A 21,937-nucleotide genomic window follows, 5' to 3' on the forward strand; every position below is an offset into this window, starting at 1 on the left:
GATATGGAACAACTGATTGGTTTAGAATAGGAAAAGGAGTTCGACAAGGATGTATATTGTCACCCTGCGTATTTAATTTATATGCAGAGTACATCATGTGGAATGCTGGCCTGGATGAAGCACAAGCCGGAATTAAGATTGCTGGGAAAAACATCAACAACCTCAGATATGCAGATGACACTACTCTAATGGCAGAAAGTGAGGAGGACCTAAAGAACATCTTGTTGAGGGTGAAAGAGGAGAGCACAAAAGTAGGCTTGTAACTCAACATCAAAAAAACTAAGATCATGGCATCTGGCCCCATCACACCTTGGCAAACAGAAGGGGAAGACATGGAAGTAGTGACAGACTTTACATTTCTGGGATCCAAGATCACTGCAGATGGGACTGTAGCCATGAAATTAAAAGACATTTGCTCCTTGGGAGAACAGCTATGGCGAACCTGGGCAGTATAATAAAAAGTAGAGACATCACCCTGCCAACAAAAGTCCGTATAGTCAAAGCGATGGTGTTCCCAGTAATAATGTATGGCTGTGAGAGCTGGACCATAAGGAAGGCTGAGCGTAGAAGAATAGATGCTTTTGAGATGTGGTGCTGGAGAAGACTCTTGAGAGTCCCTTAGACTACAAGAAGATAACATCAGTCAGTCCTAAGGGAAATCAACCCAGACTTTTCATTGGAAGGTCAGATGCTGAATTTCAAATACTTCAGCCACCAAATGAGAAGGGAGAACTCCCTGGAGAAGATCCTGATGCTAGGATAGACAGAAGGCAAAAGAAGAAGGGGACGGCAAAAGATGAGATGGTTGGAGAGTGTTACTGATGTAACAAACACGAATTTGAGCAGACTTTGGAGGATGGTGGAAGTCAGGAAGGCCTGGCATGACTTTGTCCATGGGGTCGCAAAGAGTTGGATTCGACTGTGTGACTGAACAACAACATACCTCAGTCTCATCATCTGTAATATAGGACTTGTATAATAATTTTTACTTTACAATTTTAACTTAACGTATTATTTTCAGCGTGAATATAATACTGTGAAAAAAACTGAGCATGTTTCAGAAATGGAGACAAGGTCTGTGAAATGATAGCTTGAAGAGATTAATATTTTGTTACAGTTTACTGCTTCATGCCTTTGACAATAACAAAATCTTCAAAATATGGTTACTGCATTTAATTTTTCTATACTAGGAACAGTTAATTAGGGAACTTTTAAACTGCTCTTCACAAATACAGAATACAGACAAAATGTATATAGATAATACAGAAAGTTAAGAAATTAAAGAATTTAAGTAATAATATTTTAATAGTAAAGACAGAACTGTCTGCCAAAGATTGATATTTTATGACATGATCAGCATATTGTGAGAATACATCTAAAAGAAGAGGCATTATTAACATAGACAGTTCAAACTATTTACTACATAATTATAGCATATAGTATAATTTACAATACTAATCTATAACAGTACTATACTATATTTGCAGTGTTATGTTAAAGACTGAGAAGTTACATGATCAGACAAGAAAAAAATTATAGCCTATAATATTTCTTGACAGTGAAATACTCTACCTTCTTCAAGAACTGGTCTTTGCACAACAAAGGGAATCTCTTGAAGGGGCTCCATGTACTTGTGGCCAGCACTCATAATCTTTACCTGGGGCAAACAAAGAACAAGAGTTCCAGGCATGCTGGCCTGCCCATGATACCAACTTCGGACAGTTCCAGGAATATCTCCAGAGACAATTGTACTAGGAGATGGCAGGCTGTCATTTGGAATGAACACACAGCAGGACTGAAGTTCAAGCTGGAAAACAAATACCCATAAAAGGAATCTCACATGCAGACCAAAGAAAGATGTATTTATTGTATCTGTAGATATAAATATCATACAACATCAAGAACCAAAGCCAATTGCACACTGACCCACAAATAATGACTTTAAAACAGAAGGCACATGGCAGCAGGTGTTTTGCGTGGCTGCAATTTACATTTAGAAAAAGTAACACATGAAGGGGTATCATTTCAGTCTATAAACTTGTTCAGGAAAAAAAAATTGCCACAAAAAGATGACCATACATTCTACCTTTCCAAACCTCTTGCCAGGAGACATGACTGAATCAGAAACAGAGAATCTGCCTCCTTTTGCAGTTTATTAGCAGAGCTATTGGATTACTAGTGAATCCTTTAAGTATTCATCTTTACTTAAAAATCCTTACTGAAAGCAACAGTTTGTAAATTACTAGTCAGATCTGAATGCCTGCAAAATGCAACAATAGCCACAATTTATTCTTGGAAAAGATCTGAATTTACTTAATTAGAATAATTTTGAGTATAAGCAGCCCTATACTTAAGGGGGAAAATACAACATAAAAGAAAACTGAGTCTAGAGGCACCTTTAAGATGAACAAAGTTTAATCTGGGCATCTGAAGAAGTGCACGTGCACACAAAAGCGTATGCCTTGAATAAAACTTGGTTGGTCTTAAAGGTGCCACTGGACTCAAAACTTTGTTCTGCTGCTTCAGACCAATACAGCTACCCACCTGAGACTATCTTAATAGAAGAAAACTGTTCTATTTTAAGCCCTAAAACTAGATAGCTACGTAAAAAAAAAATAATGTAAATTTTAGTGGAATCTTTATTGTGAAAGTTGTCTGACTTTGGGAAAATGCATATCTGATTTTTTTTCATAATTGCAGTCCAAAGAGCTGACTGCATATGCTGCTGTTTATTTCTTCTCATCTTGAAAACAATATATGCACATTACATACACACTGTTACACTGCGGATCATATCTAGTCTGCTGGTGAACTAGTTCCCATTTGATACAATTTGTATTCATATAGCAAACTAGAATTCCAAATGGTAGACTACCACTTGTGACTGCACATTGCTGGGTTATCTCTGGAGCCACCAGACTGCCCTAGACTGCCCTTTCAATAGTACCTCACAAGGGAACTAAAGATATGTAGGACTGAAATACTATAAATAATGTGCCTGCTTGATAAACACTACCTAGATATTCATCTCTATTCCAGTTTTGCTTAGATAAACTGAAGATTTACTGTAGATAAATAAACTGGATTTGCAAAAATAAATACATTGCCACACGTAGTCTGTTTGTTTCTAATTGTAGGGCTATCTCGAGTTGAAAGACATTGCTAATTACATCTTTGATAAGTGTTTATTGATCCAAGTGTACAGAATGTACTTTAAACTGGGAAAAAAGAAACTGTGTATTTTACAAGTTTATGTATTCAAAAGCCCACTGCAATGATGTTTGCAGTGGCTATCTTGCAACTGGTGGCATGACTGCAATATATAATCAACACATCTTGTCTTCCAACAGTACGCTAAATTATCTTTTTAATAAAAACCCTCTTTTTTATATTTTAGAACACATTTCTTTCTTCTTACAAAGTTAAGACAAGAATAAAATAGACCATAGATACAATTAATTGACCATGACCTAAATTTTAGTCATAATCGGGAACCCCAACAACTTTTAGAAGAAAAACAAGCAAGAAGAAGAATTCTAGTCAGCCTTCTCACTGTTGCACTAGGTTTCTACTTGTAGAGGGCTGCTGCTTCTTTCTCTTCTTCAGAGGAGAATTTTAGTAAAGCAGGAACTGAAGGGGTAAAGCAGCAGCTGAAGGGAGATAAGCAATCTATTATTTGCTTCCACTCAGTCCAAGGAACACCTAGTAAAGTTTCCAAGATAAAGAAGGCCTGCCCATCTTTAAACAAATGATGGGGCATAGGATGCATCAACTGAGGAAATTAACATTGCTTGTTACACTCCCTTCCTCAATGCAAGACAATCCACTGCAATAGTCTTGAGTCCCAAGAAGAAGGAAAGTAAGTAGTCCTTCATCCTCAGGAACAGTGTAAAGATCAATGGCAATGCATCCCAAAGGCTCCTGAGATTGGACAGTTCTACTGCCAGTGGGTCCTTGCCCATAACGTCCCATAACAACTTCCAGATTACAGAATTCTGAAGTGGTCCAATGCTATATTTGATGAACTTGGGGGATGTGTCTAGCCTCCAAAAAGCTTCTGAAGTAAGAAAAAAGAAATTGAAAGGAAGAAAACCTTTCCTTCCTGTCTCCCCCACCCCGCCCTCAGCCTCTTCTCCTTTAGGAAGGGAAAATATAGAAAACTCCCTCAGCTCTCTGCCTTCCTCCCCATCAGTTCCTTACAAATCATTAATTGTTTATCCCTACAATATAGAATTGTAAGATTCTATAAGAGCCCTGTGGCGCAGAGTGGTAAACTGCAGTACTACAGTCCAAGCTTTGCTCATGACCTGAGTTTGATCCCGGTGGTAGCTGGGTTCAGGTAACTGGCTCAATGTGGACTCAGCCTTCCATCTTCCGAGATTGGTAAAATGACTACCCAGCTTGCTGAGGGGCAAACTGTAGATGACTGGGGAAGGCAATGGCAAACCACCCTGTAAGACGTCTGCCATGAAAACGTTGTGATGCGATGTCACCCCAGAGTTGGAAACGACTGGTGCTTGCAGAGGGGACTACCTTTACAATATAGAAGTTTGGATTTCTTTTTCTGTAACTTTATTGCATCAGAAATATTGAATAGTAAGGTTCTGTAATTAAAAGGAACTTAAGCCCAACTTGAATCACAGTAAATTTTAATATTTTAGTTGGATGTAACTTTCATCAGCACATCTGAAGCCAAACTACAGTTGATGGACATGTTGTACTTGCTCTAATTTTTACTGCCAAGCATGAAATGCATGAAAAATCCCAGGAAAGTCTTGATCTATGGACTTGGCATATGCTGCACCTTTTTTTCTCATCATGAACTTTTGGGCAATAGCATCACCATAGAGAAGAAGGGGAGACATGCTGTGATTCCTCTTTGCTAGCCAGATAACCACATTGCGGAAATCCTGATGATCACTCTCCACAACCTAGTCCCTTTACAGGTCAAGCACAGGGGCAAACAATAAAAAGGAGGCTCCCAGCCCATCCTCCCTGACAGAATTCTACATATCTGCAGCATATATGGTTCTCCTGTCCTCATTTTATGTTCACAACAACACTACAAGGAGACTGAGAGAGTGCAATTGGCCTTATAGTGGCCAGCAAACTTCAGAGCAAAATGGCATTTGAACCTGGATCTCCCAGATCCTAGTCCAACACTCTAACCACTACATCATACTGACTTCTCCTATATTTTGTGAAGGGAACACATGTACTACAGGAATTGCAAGCTGCACTCAATGAACATTGTCCATTTGTATTTCATCCTCCCTGCCCTACTACCTTTCTGTGTGCGCAGTCATGCACACATCTCTATATATGTGTGTGCATAAATACACACAAAGTAGAATATGCTCCCTGGAAAATCTATTAAAGCAAATTATAGTAAAAAGAGACGAACATTACTTCTTTAAAAAGTATTAGTTGTTGGATTAAATAATGAGAACATGTCACCAATCACGTTATTGATAGAAATATTGCTTTAAAATATATGTAATCCAAATATGTTAAAATTCCTGCACCTTTAAAGTTGCATCAATTGCATATATTAAAGCTATCAAATAAATCCTTTTACACTTTAAAAATAACTATTAAACTGTATGTCTAAAATTGTGAATTTAATGTGAAATGTGACTGATTTATATAACTGAATATAAATCTGCAGCAGTAAATCTTACATTAATGTAAGGATCTGACAATCCAAGGGAAAGAAAATGAAGTAATCTGCCAGTAAGAAGTCCTCAAGCTGGGGGTCAGATCCTGTTCATGGAAACCATCTGGTTGGGACCCTCTAAGCCACACCAAACACAAATGATCTTTTAAAAAAATATCCTATTCATTAATGCATCACAGCTGCACTGAGTGTTACTTCATTTTTCCATGGCAACATCCTTTCTGTTTCAAGGATCATATTTCAGTTTTGGTAGCAACGCATTCTTTTGCCAATACTGAACATACTTGTGCATTAAAGACAAGGAATTATTACAAATTCTTGAAATAGAATCACCTCCTGTTTTGATTACGTTAAGGGCTGTGCTTGCTATGCAATGCTCACCTAACAACATGCCAATAAAGCACAGCCAATTTTGCCTGAGAAAAAAAATCAGAAAAATATAAGAAAAACATGGTACTTATTGAGTTTGGGTTTGTTTTTTTAAAAAAGTAACACACTTTGAGAAGTGCACACATTTCTATATTGAGTTTATTCAGTACCATTTTAAGGTCTACAACAAGGAATGTTTTGTATTTCTTTAGCGTAAATGATTACCTGGTATTATATACTTTACAACAAACTTGCAAGTCAGGGCTGAATTTTGATCCCTATGTTATAAAGAACGAAGTTTAAATCATGTCTCAAGCCAATATTTGATTTAGAGCTTCATGGCACATTTTATGCTTTTAAATATGTCAGTCAGTCAGTCAGTCAGTTTATTGCGGCTCTAGGCCAATCAACAACAACAACACAACTAATCAATAACAGTACAACACAACACCAAGCTAAAATATAACATAACAATATAAAACTATGTACAACCATCAAAATAGTAATAAAATTATCTGACGTAGGCAACACTTAACTAAGGGCATCTTCTTTCAAATACAAACAGCATTAAATTTCTTCCTGTCAAGGTCGGTAACATATAGAAACTTAGCAAGATCCAGAGAAAGTTGATCACTTCCATCCCCTAAGAGGAAGTAAATGACTTGGGCCTGATTTAAAGATTTAGCGAGCATTAGATGGTTCCGCAGAAGTCTGTACCTTGCCTCTGTATGGAAAAGACAGTTCAGAATGAGATGGGGAACCGTATCGACCTCCTCCAGGCCGCACGGACAGATCCTGTCTTCTAACGGGATCTTGTGGAAACGGCCCCTCAGTACTGCTGTGTCAAGAATGTTCAGGCGTGCCAAGGACAGCATCCGCCTGATCTTAATTGGCTGTATCTTTTCTAGATACCTGGCACATTTAAGATCACTTGTAAAAAAGGTTGGGATATACGCCCCCCCAACTTTGGCCAGAGATTGTTTTAACTCCAATTCCAGTAATCGGTCTCTGATAATTACTTTTGCCCCGTTCTTGAACATGAGGGCTAGGGAATCAATATTCAGATCACATTCCTCTAGTTTGGAATTTAATTTCCTCAACCAATTACTAACAAATGAGTCATAGAAGATTTGATGTACTATATCGTCCGGATTCGCCAGCACCCTTAGAAGGAGACTCAAACCTCTATTCCACATTACTGTGGAGAGGCTTGGAAGCCCCGTTTCCAGCCTATTTGCTTTTAAATATGTTATGCCAGCTTCATTTGTATGACATACATCTTGTGTGTGTGTCTTATGTGCTGTCAGGTCATTGCGGCAAACCTTTGAATTAATGACCTCCAAAACGTTAAGTCATTAACTGCTTCGGTCATGTCTTACAAAATGATATACTTGATAGATTTACTCCATGAGAATTATGTACTGTAAGAAGCAAATGCTCTGAAAAAACACACAAAATGTTTACTATATTTTGTATATTACATGCAATATGCTATTTAATACAAGTAAGATATTTAACAGCAGCTAGACAGTAGGAATGAAACTGCAAGTTCTGAGCCAAAGCTTCTTTCTGGACTATCTAAGGGCATTGGCTTCTCTGCTTTCCACAGGACTCTAAAACTAACTTTCATCAGGATGATCCTCTGTGCTGCTCAGTTTGTTTTGTTGAGTGATGCTTCAAGAAGATATGCCATTATTATTGAGCAGGGACCCTACAGAGCCCAGAAGTTAGCAGATGCCAGCAGTTACAGGGTAGAGATGCGAGTGGTGGACCAACCACTTATATGCCTCACTATGTGTATGCTCACCTCCAGCTTCACAGTGTTCCACCAGGGCCTAACAGAGGCTGTAGTACTAGCTGGAACATCTTTCATCATAGAGCTATTCTTCTCTCTATAATCATTGGAATACTGATGGTGCTTTTACTTTTGAAGGTTCAACAACAGTGTGTAGAAGGAATAAAACTAACCAAGCAGGTGCAGGTAGAAAAAGAAACCAAATAGTGAACATGTCCTCTATTTCTCATAAATCCCTTTTATAATTTTATATAGTAAATGATGTAATTATTGCACTGGAAGCTAGTCTTGGAAGAAACGTATGGCATAAATGGGGATGGAAAGTGCTGTCAAGTCACAGTTGACTTATGGTGACTCATGTGGTTTTCAAGGCAAGAAATGTTTAGAGGTGGCTTGCTAATGCCTGCTTTTATGTCACAACCCTGCTATTCCTTGCAGGTCTCCCATCCAAATACTAGCCAGGGCCAACCCTGCTTAACTTCATAGATCTGATGAAATCCAAATACTTGCCAGGTCAAAGCAAGGAATATATACACTAAATAAATAAAATACTTATTCGATACAGTGTCAATCAGGTGGAATTCTACAGGTCAAATTAAGAGTAGTAAGATTGGTTTAGAATGGAATGTGTGCAACATATTACAGAGAAAGGAATGAGACATCAAATGGATAAACAAATCAAAGGGTTAAATAGGAGATGATCAGACAATGAAAGTGGGGAAGGATCCAAGGAAAAATTAATGAAAGGGAACAAAAAGTAAATCAACAAGTAACCTGTTGTGCATAGATCCTAGATGCATGCTTAGTTCATGCATGCTGACATTCTACTTAAAGAGTCAGAAAGCAGGAGAGAACAGGCATCTAAATCCTATGAAAAACAGAAGCAAGAATACTAGCAAATGCAAGATGCAAGCAAGAGAAGGCTTCGGATTTGCTGAAGGATACCAGGATAGCCAGTTAGACTCTAGAACATCTGAATAAAGTGTATTTATCTGAAACTTATTACCAAAATGTGGACTTACTTGGTTGGCACTGAATGCATTATTACTCATGATTTACTCATTTGGTTGAAATGTGGATGTCTTGTTATTCTCGTTGAAACTAAGCATTAACAACCAATTAAAAATAATTGTGTTTATGTTTCTTCATGATTTTTAGCAACTATTAGTACCAGGAACACATGAAAAGTGAACGCTTCCCTCCCCCGCATAACAGTTGCCAAAAGGCACTTTGCAAAGCTTACACTGAGCCCTTCAATGACTACAGAAGGAAAAAGAAAAGAAAAGCCGTTTGCACTTTAGTATGGAAGTGTTTTTCACTGACATCATAACAGCTTACAGAAAACCCAGTTAAGTGAGCTGTTATGCACAATACTACTATGAGCAAAAGGGGTCAAGGCTAAGTAAATACCAGCCTTAGTTCCAAAAATACACTTTCCAGGTGTTTTTGTTCTAAACACTAACTTCAAATAAAAAGAATTAATCCTTTCATGATTTTTGAGTTATGAAGAAGATCTGTTAACTCAGGATTTTTTTAGGCTATATTTAGATATCTATGTCCTATCAGTCACCATAACCAAACACTGGTGCCAAAGTAGATTTTACAGACTTTAGACCAGTTATAGAACTTTCTATGGGACCTGCATACATCTTACTGACTACAATGGACAGACAAAGCTTTTAAGTAGTTTCAGGTTTGCATTTCTATATTTAGGAACTGACAATGGAACTTGAAGAATGCTATGCCATTTTTGAAATAGAATTCATGTTACATAAAAGGATGGTAGAGATGTGATACTGGCTCCCCAGTAAGAACAGCAAATTGGAGATAGCTATGGAAATACATCCTCCCCGCAGCTGCCCCTCCTACTTTAGCTTCAGCAAAATCCCCACTCAACAGATGTTGTGAAGCATAGTAGTATCAGCAGGAACCATAACTGCAGTTAAAACTAATCAGTCTCCCTTAAGCCAGCATCCAAAATAACCATTTAAAGGGAGTCTCAGAAACCCTGTTATGCTGAACTATGGTTAACACCTTTGTTGAGTAACTGCTAAACTGTAGTTAAATTAAGAAGAGGAATATTTTTCAAGGATGCAAGAAGCAAAAGGGAGGTGGTTAGTCAAATGCTGACCCTAGGAAGCCTGTGTTGCATCCTTTTACACTGTGCAGATTTCTGTTAATTCGAATGTGCTAGAAACGTGGATAGCACCATGGATCACTATCTCTTGAAGCGCCATATGAGTGACACTTCCCCTTCAGGAGTGGAGGACCAGGAATTGGATCTGATGGGAAAGTATGCATTCTTCCATGGGATACAACATTTCCTCTTGTCTGGAGACTGCCAATCTGGTCACACTGATCCAAACAACAGTAATCCCAAGGCTTTATTATTGGAGCACTTTTTAAGTGGGGTTGCTGAAGAATGCAGAGGCCCATTTATTATCAGTTGCTACCCTAAAAGGACATATTAGTCCCATGTAATGATCATTGCAGTGATAATTTATATATTTCCAGATAAAATTCCAGGTGTTGGTTCTTGTCTTTAAAGCCCTTCACGACCTAGGACCAACACACTTGAGGACTGCCACTCCCAGCATGAGCCTATATGCAAACTCTGGTTTGCAAAGCAGCATTTAGTAGTTGTTCCCGCTCCATCAGATATTCACTCCACTGCTGCTCCTTCACACTTTTTTTAGTGACCACTCCAGTCCTAAGGAACATTGTCCCAGATGAACTGAAAAAGTTTAAGTTCAGTGGCATCTTTAAGACTAACCAACTTTTATTCAATTATAAGCTTTTGTGTGCATGCAGATTCACCCAAGGTGCAGTGAAACAAAGCTTCTTCAACCAGATTTCCTCAAACGTTATGTATTGGGGGTGGGGGCTGGGGGTTAGTTGCCAGGAAGAACTAATTAGAGTCGAGATCCATAATTAACTGAGCAATAAATGCAGCTAAGACTGGAATAACACGTTTGGTAACACCTCTGGATAGCAGCAAATTGGCATACAGATAATACCTCTAGGTAATGTTTAAGGAAATCTGTTTCAATGTACATATGAACATATGAAGCTGCCTTATACTGAATCAGACCCTTGGTCCATCAAAGTCAGTATTGTCTTCTCAGACTGGCAGCGGCTCTCCAGGGTCTCAAGCTGAGGTTTTTCACGCCTACTTGCCTGGACCCTTTTTGGAGATGCCGGGGATTGAACCTGGGACCTTCTGCTTACCAAGCAGATGCTCTACCACTGAGCCACCGTCCCTCCCCCTGTATCTGAAGAAGTGTGCATCAACAGATGCTAAATTTCTCAGTTCTTGCTTAACACCAAATCCTTACCAAACTTGGAGGGCAAAAAGGAGAGTCAGCTGGAAACTCACTGCGAGTTTGACATCTCTAGCCTGCAGGGAGTCTGTTCTACCACATCATGAACCTCACAAAATGAACCAGTTCAGTAAATAGGAAGGTTCATGGCTCGTGAGACCTCATGAACCACAAACCGGAATGAACCTCTATTTTCCCATTTCATGCCACCCCTAACCTAAATGGCAAGGAGAATGTAAACTACACTTTTTTCAAGGAGAATGTAAAATGAAACTAAGAGAAGCTGTTATAATAATGGAAGGATGTCAATGGTTTTTTTATGCACAATTATTATAAACGTTTAAAACAGTCAAAATAACCTATAGCAGGGGAAGCCAAACATGCTTAACGTAAGAACCACATAAAATAAATGTCAGATGTTTGAGAGCTGCAAGACAGGAAGGAAGGGAGGGAGGGAGGCAAACAGATGGGGGGAGGGGGAGGGAGAGGTAGAAAGAAAACAATTTTAACTTTAAATGCCTTCTCCAAGCCAGTCAACAGGGTGTAGGGGGCAATGAGAGCCATACAATATGTGTGAAAGCGTCACATGTTTGGACACCCCTGACTTATAGTTTTGAACAACCTAAAACAGAATTTGAAACGGAATTATGAACAAATGTTGAATGTGTTATTGCTAAAATTAAATTCAAAAACGGGAAGAACAAATGAAAAAAAATGATATAATGGGTGAAAACTGCTGGACACAATATACAAATGGAGCAATGTTAATATATGTGGGAGGAAGGTCTTACATTTACATTAAGTTATAGTTTTAAAGAGAATTTTTCAAAAATGATGTACTGGTGGTATATGTCACAAGAGAAATAAGCAAAAATGTATAAAAATATCTCAAATAGATGTTGGAAATGTGATCAACATGAAGGAATACTTTATCATTTATGGTGGACTTGAAAAAAAGGCTTTAAAATTTATACAAATACATTCATTAATGCAGAAGATTTTAAAAATTATGGTACAAATGAAACTAGAGGCATTTCTTTTGGGCCTAATGGACATTCAGTTGGCAAAAAAGTCATGGAACTTTGTCCTTATATATGACAATGGCAGTGAGATTACTATATCCACAAAAATTAAAATTTCAATACTGCCTACAAAAGTGGAATAGTTGATGAAGATAATAAAACTTGCAGAGATGGCTAAACTTTCTGCATGCAATGGAAAAAATGAACCGATTTGATGATTAAGAGAAAAATCTGAAATATGGGTAATAATTTGGTACAAATGGTACAAATATGGTACAAATGAAACTAGAGGTCTTTAAGGTGCCACTCAAACTTTGTTCTACTGCAGCCCCGCAGCCAGGATTTTAAATTAATTAATGCATGTGTCAGGAAGCAAGTGTCTCCCCACCCCCCAGAACTCTTCAGTCAAGAGGGGCAGGTGATGCAGAGAGTCTAAGGAGGAAAAGCCCTGGGAGAAGAAGTCATTTGCCACTGGAAAGTTTCAGAAGAATATCCACTGCAAAGGCCAGCTCTTGAGGCACTGTCAAATGTGCAGGTGTCTCTTGGGCGAGCCTTTCCTCAGGGACAGAGGACACCCAGGCTGCTCTGAGAACTGCTGCCCACCTGCATACAGAAGGGGGAAGGTAAGCACGGAGCACTGCTCCTGGCTGTGTGCGTGGGGAGGAGTTAGTTGTGCTGTACCACCTTTACTCAGACTAATGACTTATCTGGCTTCTGGCTCCTCCATACTTGCATCACCCCTGACACCACTCCTGTCCCACTCAGATTTATTTCTCAGAATAAAAGGGAGATTGGGGTGAGGGACTCTGAAAATACAATAGGGACTCAGCCCCTAAAAGGCCTCACCACTGGCTACAGCCCTGTTCTGCTGCTTCAGACCAACATGGCTACCCACCTGAATCTATCAGATGAACTGAGGCAAACTTTGTCTTTGCTGCAGTTTTCTACAGGGTTCCACTTTTTAGAGGGGACTTTTGAGTCACTTAGTTGTACTATAACTGGCCAGGTCTGTTGGGGCAGAGACCTATTAAACAAGCATTATTTATTATGGTTGCCAGCTTTTAAGAAATCATTTGATATTTATATGCTGTCTTGCTTTTAAATGGTTTAATTTTGTTACTCACCTAGGATCCTATAAGTTTGGGAGAAACTTTATTAATATTTTGAATGATGAATGGAGACTAATTAAAAAGTACCCAGTGCTGTGAGTTCAAGGGGTCACCTATTTTCTTTCCCCAGCAGAAGAGATGTATTGTCATTGTATGATGATATTGCCTCCTGACAGGGAAGATGTATTTATAACTAGGATGTTTGCCATTTTATTTCTGGTTTTAACATAAAATATGTTTAACTATTATTCTAAGCCACCATGAAGCATTAGGAAAGTGAAATATAAAAGTTTTAATAAATGAATAAATAAACCAATAAATAAATATGACAATGAAACAGCTGGGAAGGAAAGAAGAAAGTAAATCAATGCACTTACCAATGTTGCACATCTTACCTGAAGTGTAAGGCACTTGACTGCATTCCACACTACTCCAATAAATTCTTTCATTCTTTCCTCAGGACTTTTGCTGCAGCTTTCAGAAGAGCTCAGCATGGCTTTCACTGGAATTGATAAGGGCCGAGATTCTTCAAAACAAAACAAAAAGGTAAACAATATTCTTGAATGTTTCATACTTACTCTAAGGCACCAATCAAACTAAATCCCCCCCAAAACAAGTCATACTAACAATCATTGGGGTCAATAATTGAACACAACAGAAAATAATTATTTTCTAGTACCCATTATCTCAGATTTTCATTTACACAGTTGTTTTTACTCATGCAAATTCTCACAAAATATTAAAAAAAAATTCAAACATCAGCTTCAAATTAGAGAAAAGACAGGTTGCTTACCTGTAACTGTAGATCTTTGAGTGGTATTCACACTCATGGGATAGAGCGCATGCGCCAATCCACAAATCGGTACCTAAAAAGCCTGGGATTTGTTCACGCTCGGCACCAATGGGCATGTGCAGGCGTCCCAATGTGCATGCTCGCTGGCGCCAGCACGAGGATCCCACCAGTTCCTTCCTGACCGCTGGAAGCCCCTACTGGAGGGAGACCATCAGCAGTGGGGAAGGAGGGCGGGTAATGTGAATGCACAGATGACCACTCAAAAATCTACAGTTACAGGTAAGCAACCTGTCTATCTTCTTCGTGGTCTCTGTGTTTCACACTCATGGGAGATTAGCAAACAAGACATACCTGGAGGCGGGAAGATAGTTAACCTGGAGGCGGGAAGATAGTTAACCAGAAGAAGCAGCTTGCAGCACCGCAGCTCCCAGACGAGTCCTCTGTTGAGCATGCACGTCCAGCACGTAGTGCTTCATAAAGGCATGCAGAGAGGACCAGGTGGCAGCCTTGCAAACATCCGTCAGGGAAACACCTTTCAGGAATGCCACTGACGTGGCCATCACTCTTGTAGAGTGTCCACAAATAGGCCCAGGCAACGGCTTCTTGGCCAACAAATAACACAGTTTAATAGTCTCAGTGAGCCATTTCGAAAGCCACTGAGATGAGACCCTGGAACCTAACTTAGGAGCAGCATAAGAAACAAAAAGCTGCTGGTCCTTACGAAAACTCTTGGAGCGACTTAAATAAAACAATAAAGCACGCTTCACGTCTAGAGCAGGCAACCTACGTTCCTCATCCGAGGAAGGAGTAGGATGAAAAGTGGGCAACCAAACTTCTAAGTTGAGGTGGAACTGAGAGACCACTTTGGGGAGAAAAGAAATATCAGGAGCTAACGACACTCCAGCCTCCCGAAAAACTAGATATGGGTAGTCACAATGCATAGCCGTGAGCTCCTCTGCACGGCGTGCTGATGTGATGGCTACCAAAAAGGCAGTCTTCCAAGAAAGAAGCTGTAATCAACATGTGGCCATCGGCTCAAAAGGACGTCGAGTAAACCTGTCCAACACTAAAGTCAAATCCCACAACTGTGGGGGTTATCTCAATGGAGGATGAAGCCTAAGCAAACCCTTCAAAAACCTCTTAGAATGAGGGTGTGCAAAAACAGAGTGCCCCTCAACCGGTTCATGGAACGCAGAAATTGCTGCCAAATAAACCTTAATGGAAGAAAAAACAAGGCCAGCATCCACCAGAGATAACAAAAACTCAAAAATTACCGACAATCCCACCCTTTGGGGGAGAGACTGAGGGATCAACTAGGAACTGCAGAAACCTCCGCCACTTCCTATCATAGGAAGCGCGGGTAGAAAGTTTCCTGCTGTTCAAGAAAACATGTTGGACTCTGCTAGAGAACCCACAGGGTCGATGAACCAAGCTGTCAGCTTCAGGTGGGGCACATTGTGATGGAGAACATGACCGTCCTGAGCTGACAGAAGATCCGGTTCCGCTGGAAACTGGTAGACGACTCCCCTCGCCAGTTGGAGCAGGATCGGGAACCAGTTCTGGCGAGGCCACCAGGGAGTCACCAGGAAACAGCATGGCCTCTTCCTCGCAATCTTGTTGACCACCCTCGTCAGTAGTGGCAGAGGTAGGAACATATAAAGGAACCGACCTTCCCACGGGAACAGCAGACCATCTCCCAACGACTCTGGATCTGAGCCCCCTCTGGAGCAAAACAGAGGACACTTCCGGTTTTTGACTGTGGCAAAGACATCCACCTGGGGATACCCCCAGAGCTGAAACACAGGTTGGAGGAAGCGCCACTATAACTCCCACTCGTGCGGGGAAGCTGCACCCCTGCTGAGGGAGTCTGCTTGCCTGGAAGATGCGCTGCCTTCACAAAGATGTAGTAGTCCAGGCACTCCAACCACAGATCCAGGGCCAGCGCACATAACCATTGAAAGACTGTCCCGCCCTGCCTGTTGATGTAACACAGGGCAGTGGTATTGTTCGTTAGCAGAGCAACAACCTTCCCCGCCACCATGGGGCGGAAGGACCGAAGAGCAAAATGAACTGCCAGCACTTCCAAGTAATTTATGTGGCAGTGAGTCAATGTCAAAGGCCAGGGACCCCCTACACACAGATCGTCCATGTGGGCCCCCCAACCCCACAACGACGCATCAGTTGTGATAGTCACAGTTGGTGCAGGTAGATGGAAGGGAGCTCCCTGACAAATGTCCTTTGACTTCCACCATTGCAGCGTTTGCAGTGTCACAGGTGGAATTACAAACCTCTTTCGAGGTGAGTCCTGCAACGGGCGAAACTAACAAAGAAACCAAAGCTGTAGGCCTCTCATCCTCAGCTTCGCAAAGAGCAGCACACTTGTAGTCGTCGCCATCAGCCTCAGCATCCGCTGCAGCTGCTGCGCCATACCCCACTTTCGACTCTGCAGAAGTTCGACAAGGTTGATAATGTCCATCGCTCTCTGCTGAGGCAAGAATGCGCGATGCAGATTTGTATCCAGAAAAGCCCCTATGAACTGAACTGTCCATGATGGAGTAAGGTGTGATTTCTCCAAACTGACCTGCAGACCCAAGGTGTCGAGAAAACGAAGAGTGACGGCAATGTGGGATGACAAACTCTCTTTTGACTCCGCCACAAGGAGCCAGTCATCGATGTATGGAAAGACGACTATCCCTTGAAGCTGGAGGTGGGCAGCCACAACGCTCATCATCTTTGTGAACACCCGAGGCGCAGTGGACAGGCCGAACGGAAGGGCTTTGAACTGGAAGTGCTGAGAACCTACTGTAAACCGAAGAAAACGTCTGAATGCAGGATGGATGCTGACGTGGAAGTATGCATCCTTGAGGTCCAGCGTTGCCATCCAATCCCCTTGGTTGATGAGGGGCAGAATTGTTTGCAGAGTGAACACTCTGAACTTCTGGTACAAAATGAATTTGTTCAGATTCCGAAGATCCATGATTGGTATTAGACTCCTGTCCCGCTTGGGAACCAGGAAGTAACGAGAGTAGAAACCTCCCGTCCTGGCCTCCGTCGGGACCCTCTCTATGGCTTGTTCTGTAAGAGGTTTGCTTCCTCCGCCAACAGAGGTGGGGAAGGGGGAGTGGTAATTACCACGGATTGGTTCGGAATCTGAGCAAAGTCTATTTTGTAGCCTTCCGCTACAATGGAAAGCGCCCACCTGTCCGTAGTGATGGATTCCCAGGCCGACAGAAATGGGCGGAGGCAGATAGGCGAAGTGGAAGAGGGGATGGTGACGCGTGCTACCAGAAAGTCAAAGGCCCTGCTTTTGAGGGTGAGTGCCCTTGGACTTGCCGGTGGTCTGTGAAGCATAACGGTTTCTGTTGTTCCCCCTGTATGGAGACCTACTCTCAGGTTGAGCAGAGCGAGGTCTCCACTGTTGTTCCGGGGAGAACTTTTGGTACGGCTTCTTTGCCCAAGGCTTGTGCCACTGCTTCTGTTTCGCAGCTCTGGAATATGCCGGTACGCCCAGGTTCCTGGAAGTTTTTATACTTTTGTGCATTTCCTGGAGCGTGTTGTCGGTGGTGGAGCTGAAGAGGCCTTCGCCCTCGAAGGGCAGATCTTCGACGAAGGCTCTGGTGTCCTGCTGGAGAGCCATAGATCTGAGCCAGGAGTGGCGGCGGAGGCAGACAGCAGAAGTGATGGTCCTTGCTGAGACGTCGACCATGTGCTTTGCTGCAGCCAGTAGTTGCTTGGCTACAGCAAAGCCTTCCTTCTTCAACTTCTTTGCAGCCGATCTCTTCTCCTCACTCAGGGAAGACAGGAGGGGGTTAGTTGCTCCCACACTGAGTATTGGTATCTAGGCATGCATGCGGCATAGTTAGATATCTTTACTCCCAGCGCCCCAGCAGAATAGAACTTCCTCCCGACATTATCCAACTTCTTCCCTTCCTTGTCTGGGGGAGAGCAGTGCGTCTTGCGGGCCTTGGATGAGGAGGAAACAACCACCGAATTTGGCTTCAGGTGTGTGAAGAGAAACTCAGCCCCGGACTCTTGGACACGGTACATATGGTCCAACCTCCTCGATGACACTGGCGTAGAAGCAGGCTTCGCCCAGGGCTCCTTCATCACCTGTAGGATGACCTTCGTCACCGGCAGGGCAACCGCTGGAGACGTATCCCGCTGCATAATGTCAAACACATTATCGTCTACAACGGGTTGCGGCTGTGACACAGGAAGCGAGAGGGAGAGTGCAATCCTCTTCACCAGGTCCCCATACGACTTCAGATTCTTCAACGGTGAGATGGGAAGAACTTCAGCTGCATGAGACACCAGGGAAGGCTCCAAAGCCTGATCTGCATCGTCGGTACCGACCTCGGAGTCCGACTATGAAGACTCTCTGCGCAGAGATCGTTCTGAGAGCACCGGAGTAGACTCTCTGACGGGCGACCGAATTGACCCCGACGACCAAGGTTGGACTTCCTCCACCACTACACCGCATCTGTCAGGCGGGACAGCAATCGATGCCGAAGGACGCCTTCTAGAATGTTGAGACAGCCTTGACATGTGGGATGCCTCAGATTGTTGGTCCCAGTAACTGAACTCGCAAGGAGGGTACCATTGGTACGGTGGGTAAGGATAAAGGTAAGGAGGCCACTGGCACTGCTCCCATGATGGAAGCGGTGGGAAGCGACGAACTATTGAAGTCGGCTCCAGCTCTCTCCTGCCTCTCGTCTGATCCATCGGTGCCGAAGGCTCCATCGGCGCCGACACCTCCACCTCTGACACCGAGGCGCTCTCACTGCGACCCCTGGACCCTGAAGAGTGGGAGCACTGAGTCAGGTTGATCTCGTGCTCCGATGCCGATAGGCGCAGCTGCAAAGCACTGCCTCTCGACACCGAAGGGCTACGACACGGGGACGCCAAGATCTTCTTCGGTGCAGCTGTCGATGTCGAAGCATCATGCGAAGGCGAAGGGGTGCGGGATGGTTTCCTCTTCCGCTTCTCCTTCGACTTCACCTTCTTCGGTGCGGATGATCGGGTCCCCGAATCATCCCGACGCCTCTTAGCCGGGGTGTCCACTGACCCTTCAGAAGGCCGCTTCGTGGAATGCCCGCGCTCGACCGGCATCTCGGTCCTGATCTGCGAAGTCTCAGCCGATGTGACCGTCGGGGCCACGGCCTCACCCATCGGTACTGACGGGCCCGATGCCATCTTTTGAGGACGAAGTGCCGACTCGGCCAAAGCCGCCGAAAGCCTTGCCACTCGATTCTTGTGAGTTTGTTTTGAGAAGCTCAGACAGTGAGCGCAAGACTCGACTCTATGCCCCTCGCCCAGACAGAGGAGACAGAGGGAATGGCCTTGGGGGGGGCAATCTTCTTCCCACAGGAACGGCACCTCTTGAAAAAACCCCAACGTCTTTCCATAGACGCCCAGGAAAAAACCCCGCCCAGGAAAGTTTCTGAGGGGGAAAAACGAGCCCCGAAGTCCAACAAACTCTTTTTTTCTAAAACAACACGAACTAACTATCTAACTACTAACTAACTACACTAAGGAAAATAACAAACGGGCTATATACAAAGGCAAAAAAGCAATCCAAGATTACTTTACCGACCAGGGACACGAAAGGAGAACCTCTCAGTGCAGCAGTCAGAAAGGAACTGGCGGGATCCTCACGCTGGTGAGCATGCGCACTGGGATGCCTGCACATGCCCGTTGGTGCTGAGCGTGAAAAAATCCCGGGCTTTTTAGGTACCAATTCGGAGATCGGCACAGGCGCTCTATCCCATGAGTGTGAAGCACAGAGACCATGAAGATCATCTGCATTAGCCTTTGTATGTCATTCAGTATTTTCAGCAGTCAAACTGATATAAAATTACTAACATAAACAATGCTTAACTTATAAAATGGCATCTTTTTTCAGGACCATAATAAACTGATTTTCATATTAATGGTTCCTGCACAAATTAAATAAAACCCTTACATAATGTGCCTTCAATACATTATGGCAATTTCATGGTGAAAGAGTCAATCCTTTTCTTGTTTTGGATGACTCTAGTCAGTCTTGATTTAGATATAGGCTAGCACTTAAGAAGCCCACTATATCCACACACGTTGTATGTTATACATCCACTTGATAAGAGGGCTGACTAATTATCTTATAATTTCAAACTCTACAAAAAGATATCTATACCTGAATGCCTTCTTAAAATATATTAAAATCTGTTAGTTCATTCTTGCTACTTTTTATTATAACAAAGATTTTAAAATCTTATTACAAGTTTTTCAAAATAAGAATACCTGTTGGTCCCCAATCAATACACCCAATATTTAAACCATATTGTCACTTCTGTGAAGTTGGATATTCCTGCCATAGACATTTCTTGCACATGGACCCCAACACATATTATCCTTTGATATGGGTTAGACTGTTTCTAATCTATGAAAATCCATGTTATTGTGCTACTATTTTGTTCATTACCCTTTTCCAATCTATTCAACAATCTTATTATACCATAAGTCTAACGTCAGTATTGATTTGTCTTTCCATTTACTGGCAATGACTGTCCTGATGGCTACTAATAAAGAAGATATCAATTTTCTGGATGACTTGCTTAAAGAAGCATCCACCCCATAATTTAACAATAATACTTCAGATAGATCCAATTGTGTATCAGTATAATTATTTGTATCGACATACTCAAAATAGGGATATGGGCTGCATATCTCATTACATATGCCTTACCCATTTTCACTATATTGTATTGTATTCCTTTTTCCTATGGCAAACAAGAATTATGTTTACATGTTAAAAAGTAAATTAGGTGGACAAGAATATCACTATCCAATGTATTTCTCTTTTAGCTGTACTGATACACTCAAACAGGGACTTTGGTTGCTTATCCCATTACATATATTGAACCCATCTCCCATCGTCATTGACAGACAGTCTCACATTTTGACATACTACTGTTTTGTTGCTTTCGCATGCTCATGCTACTCAGATCAAAGGTTTGCTCAATTTGTTAATTTTACTATTCTGTCATTGTAGTATTTTACATTCTAAACCACTGCCTACCAGATAATTTTACTTCACTGTCATTGGTTCTTAAATTTGTACCATGTTGCATTCTGGGCCACTGCCTATCAGCTATGTATGGCTTTGCTCACTGTGCTGGATTCCTCATCTGATGAAGTGTGCTTAAGAGCACACGAAAGCTTATGTTCTAAATAAAAATTGGTTGTTCTTAAAGGTGGTCTATTAAAGATAAAAAAATCTCTGGGGAAAATGATGATCTCTTCAATCCCGTGGTCTCACTATTTACAACAAAAAAACTTAAACTTTAGGTTTAAGAGGGAGCTAGCAACCTGTGATTTTTTCACTTTGGAGTACTATCTTTTTCCAGAATTCAACAATAACTTTGTAGCTCCACCAACAATGGATATAACTTCTCATGGACCCACAATTTTCCCAACATAATGGGCGACAATTTGTATTGATGTGAGATTACTGCAATGGGGTAAGAAACTATTGGGTTAATATTTTAAAAGACTGGATTTTTATGGTAGTAATATTATACCTATATATTGACAGTGCCCAAAGTTCATCCCATTGTTGTTCAATTAGCTTGACCATGCCATCTTTTTGCCAAGATTTTTGATAACTTAATATGTTTGTAGCCACATTAGTAATTAAAATCTTATATTTTTTTGATGCCAACTGTTCAGTTTCTCTATCACAATTTTTAGCAATAAGTTCGAGATCTGTTAGCTGGTGTGCTAATGCTTTTGTAATGCTAGGCTCTTCTATGAGATGCTTTTGTTGTAAATAGTGAGACCACGGGATTGAAGAGATCATCATTTTTCCCAGAGA

General features: G+C 41.8%; 1 protein-coding gene across 2 annotated transcripts in view; it reads right to left on the reverse strand.

The window, feature by feature from the left end:
• The window catches only part of VPS13B (vacuolar protein sorting 13 homolog B), a 572,358-nt gene that overhangs the window by 289,776 nt on the left and 260,645 nt on the right, over positions 1–21,937 (reverse strand). For both annotated transcript variants that reach the window (XM_060243442.1, XM_060243444.1), the window contains exons 22-23: positions 13,688–13,818; positions 1,573–1,807 (exon numbers count right to left, since the gene is read on the reverse strand). In XM_060243442.1, the coding sequence (XP_060099425.1) occupies positions 1,573–1,807; positions 13,688–13,818 (366 nt within the window). The remainder of the gene's footprint in view (positions 1–1,572; positions 1,808–13,687; positions 13,819–21,937) is intronic.

Source organism: Heteronotia binoei, chromosome 7 (assembly GCF_032191835.1).
Source record: "Heteronotia binoei isolate CCM8104 ecotype False Entrance Well chromosome 7, APGP_CSIRO_Hbin_v1, whole genome shotgun sequence".
Lineage (NCBI taxonomy): Eukaryota > Metazoa > Chordata > Lepidosauria > Squamata > Gekkonidae > Heteronotia > Heteronotia binoei.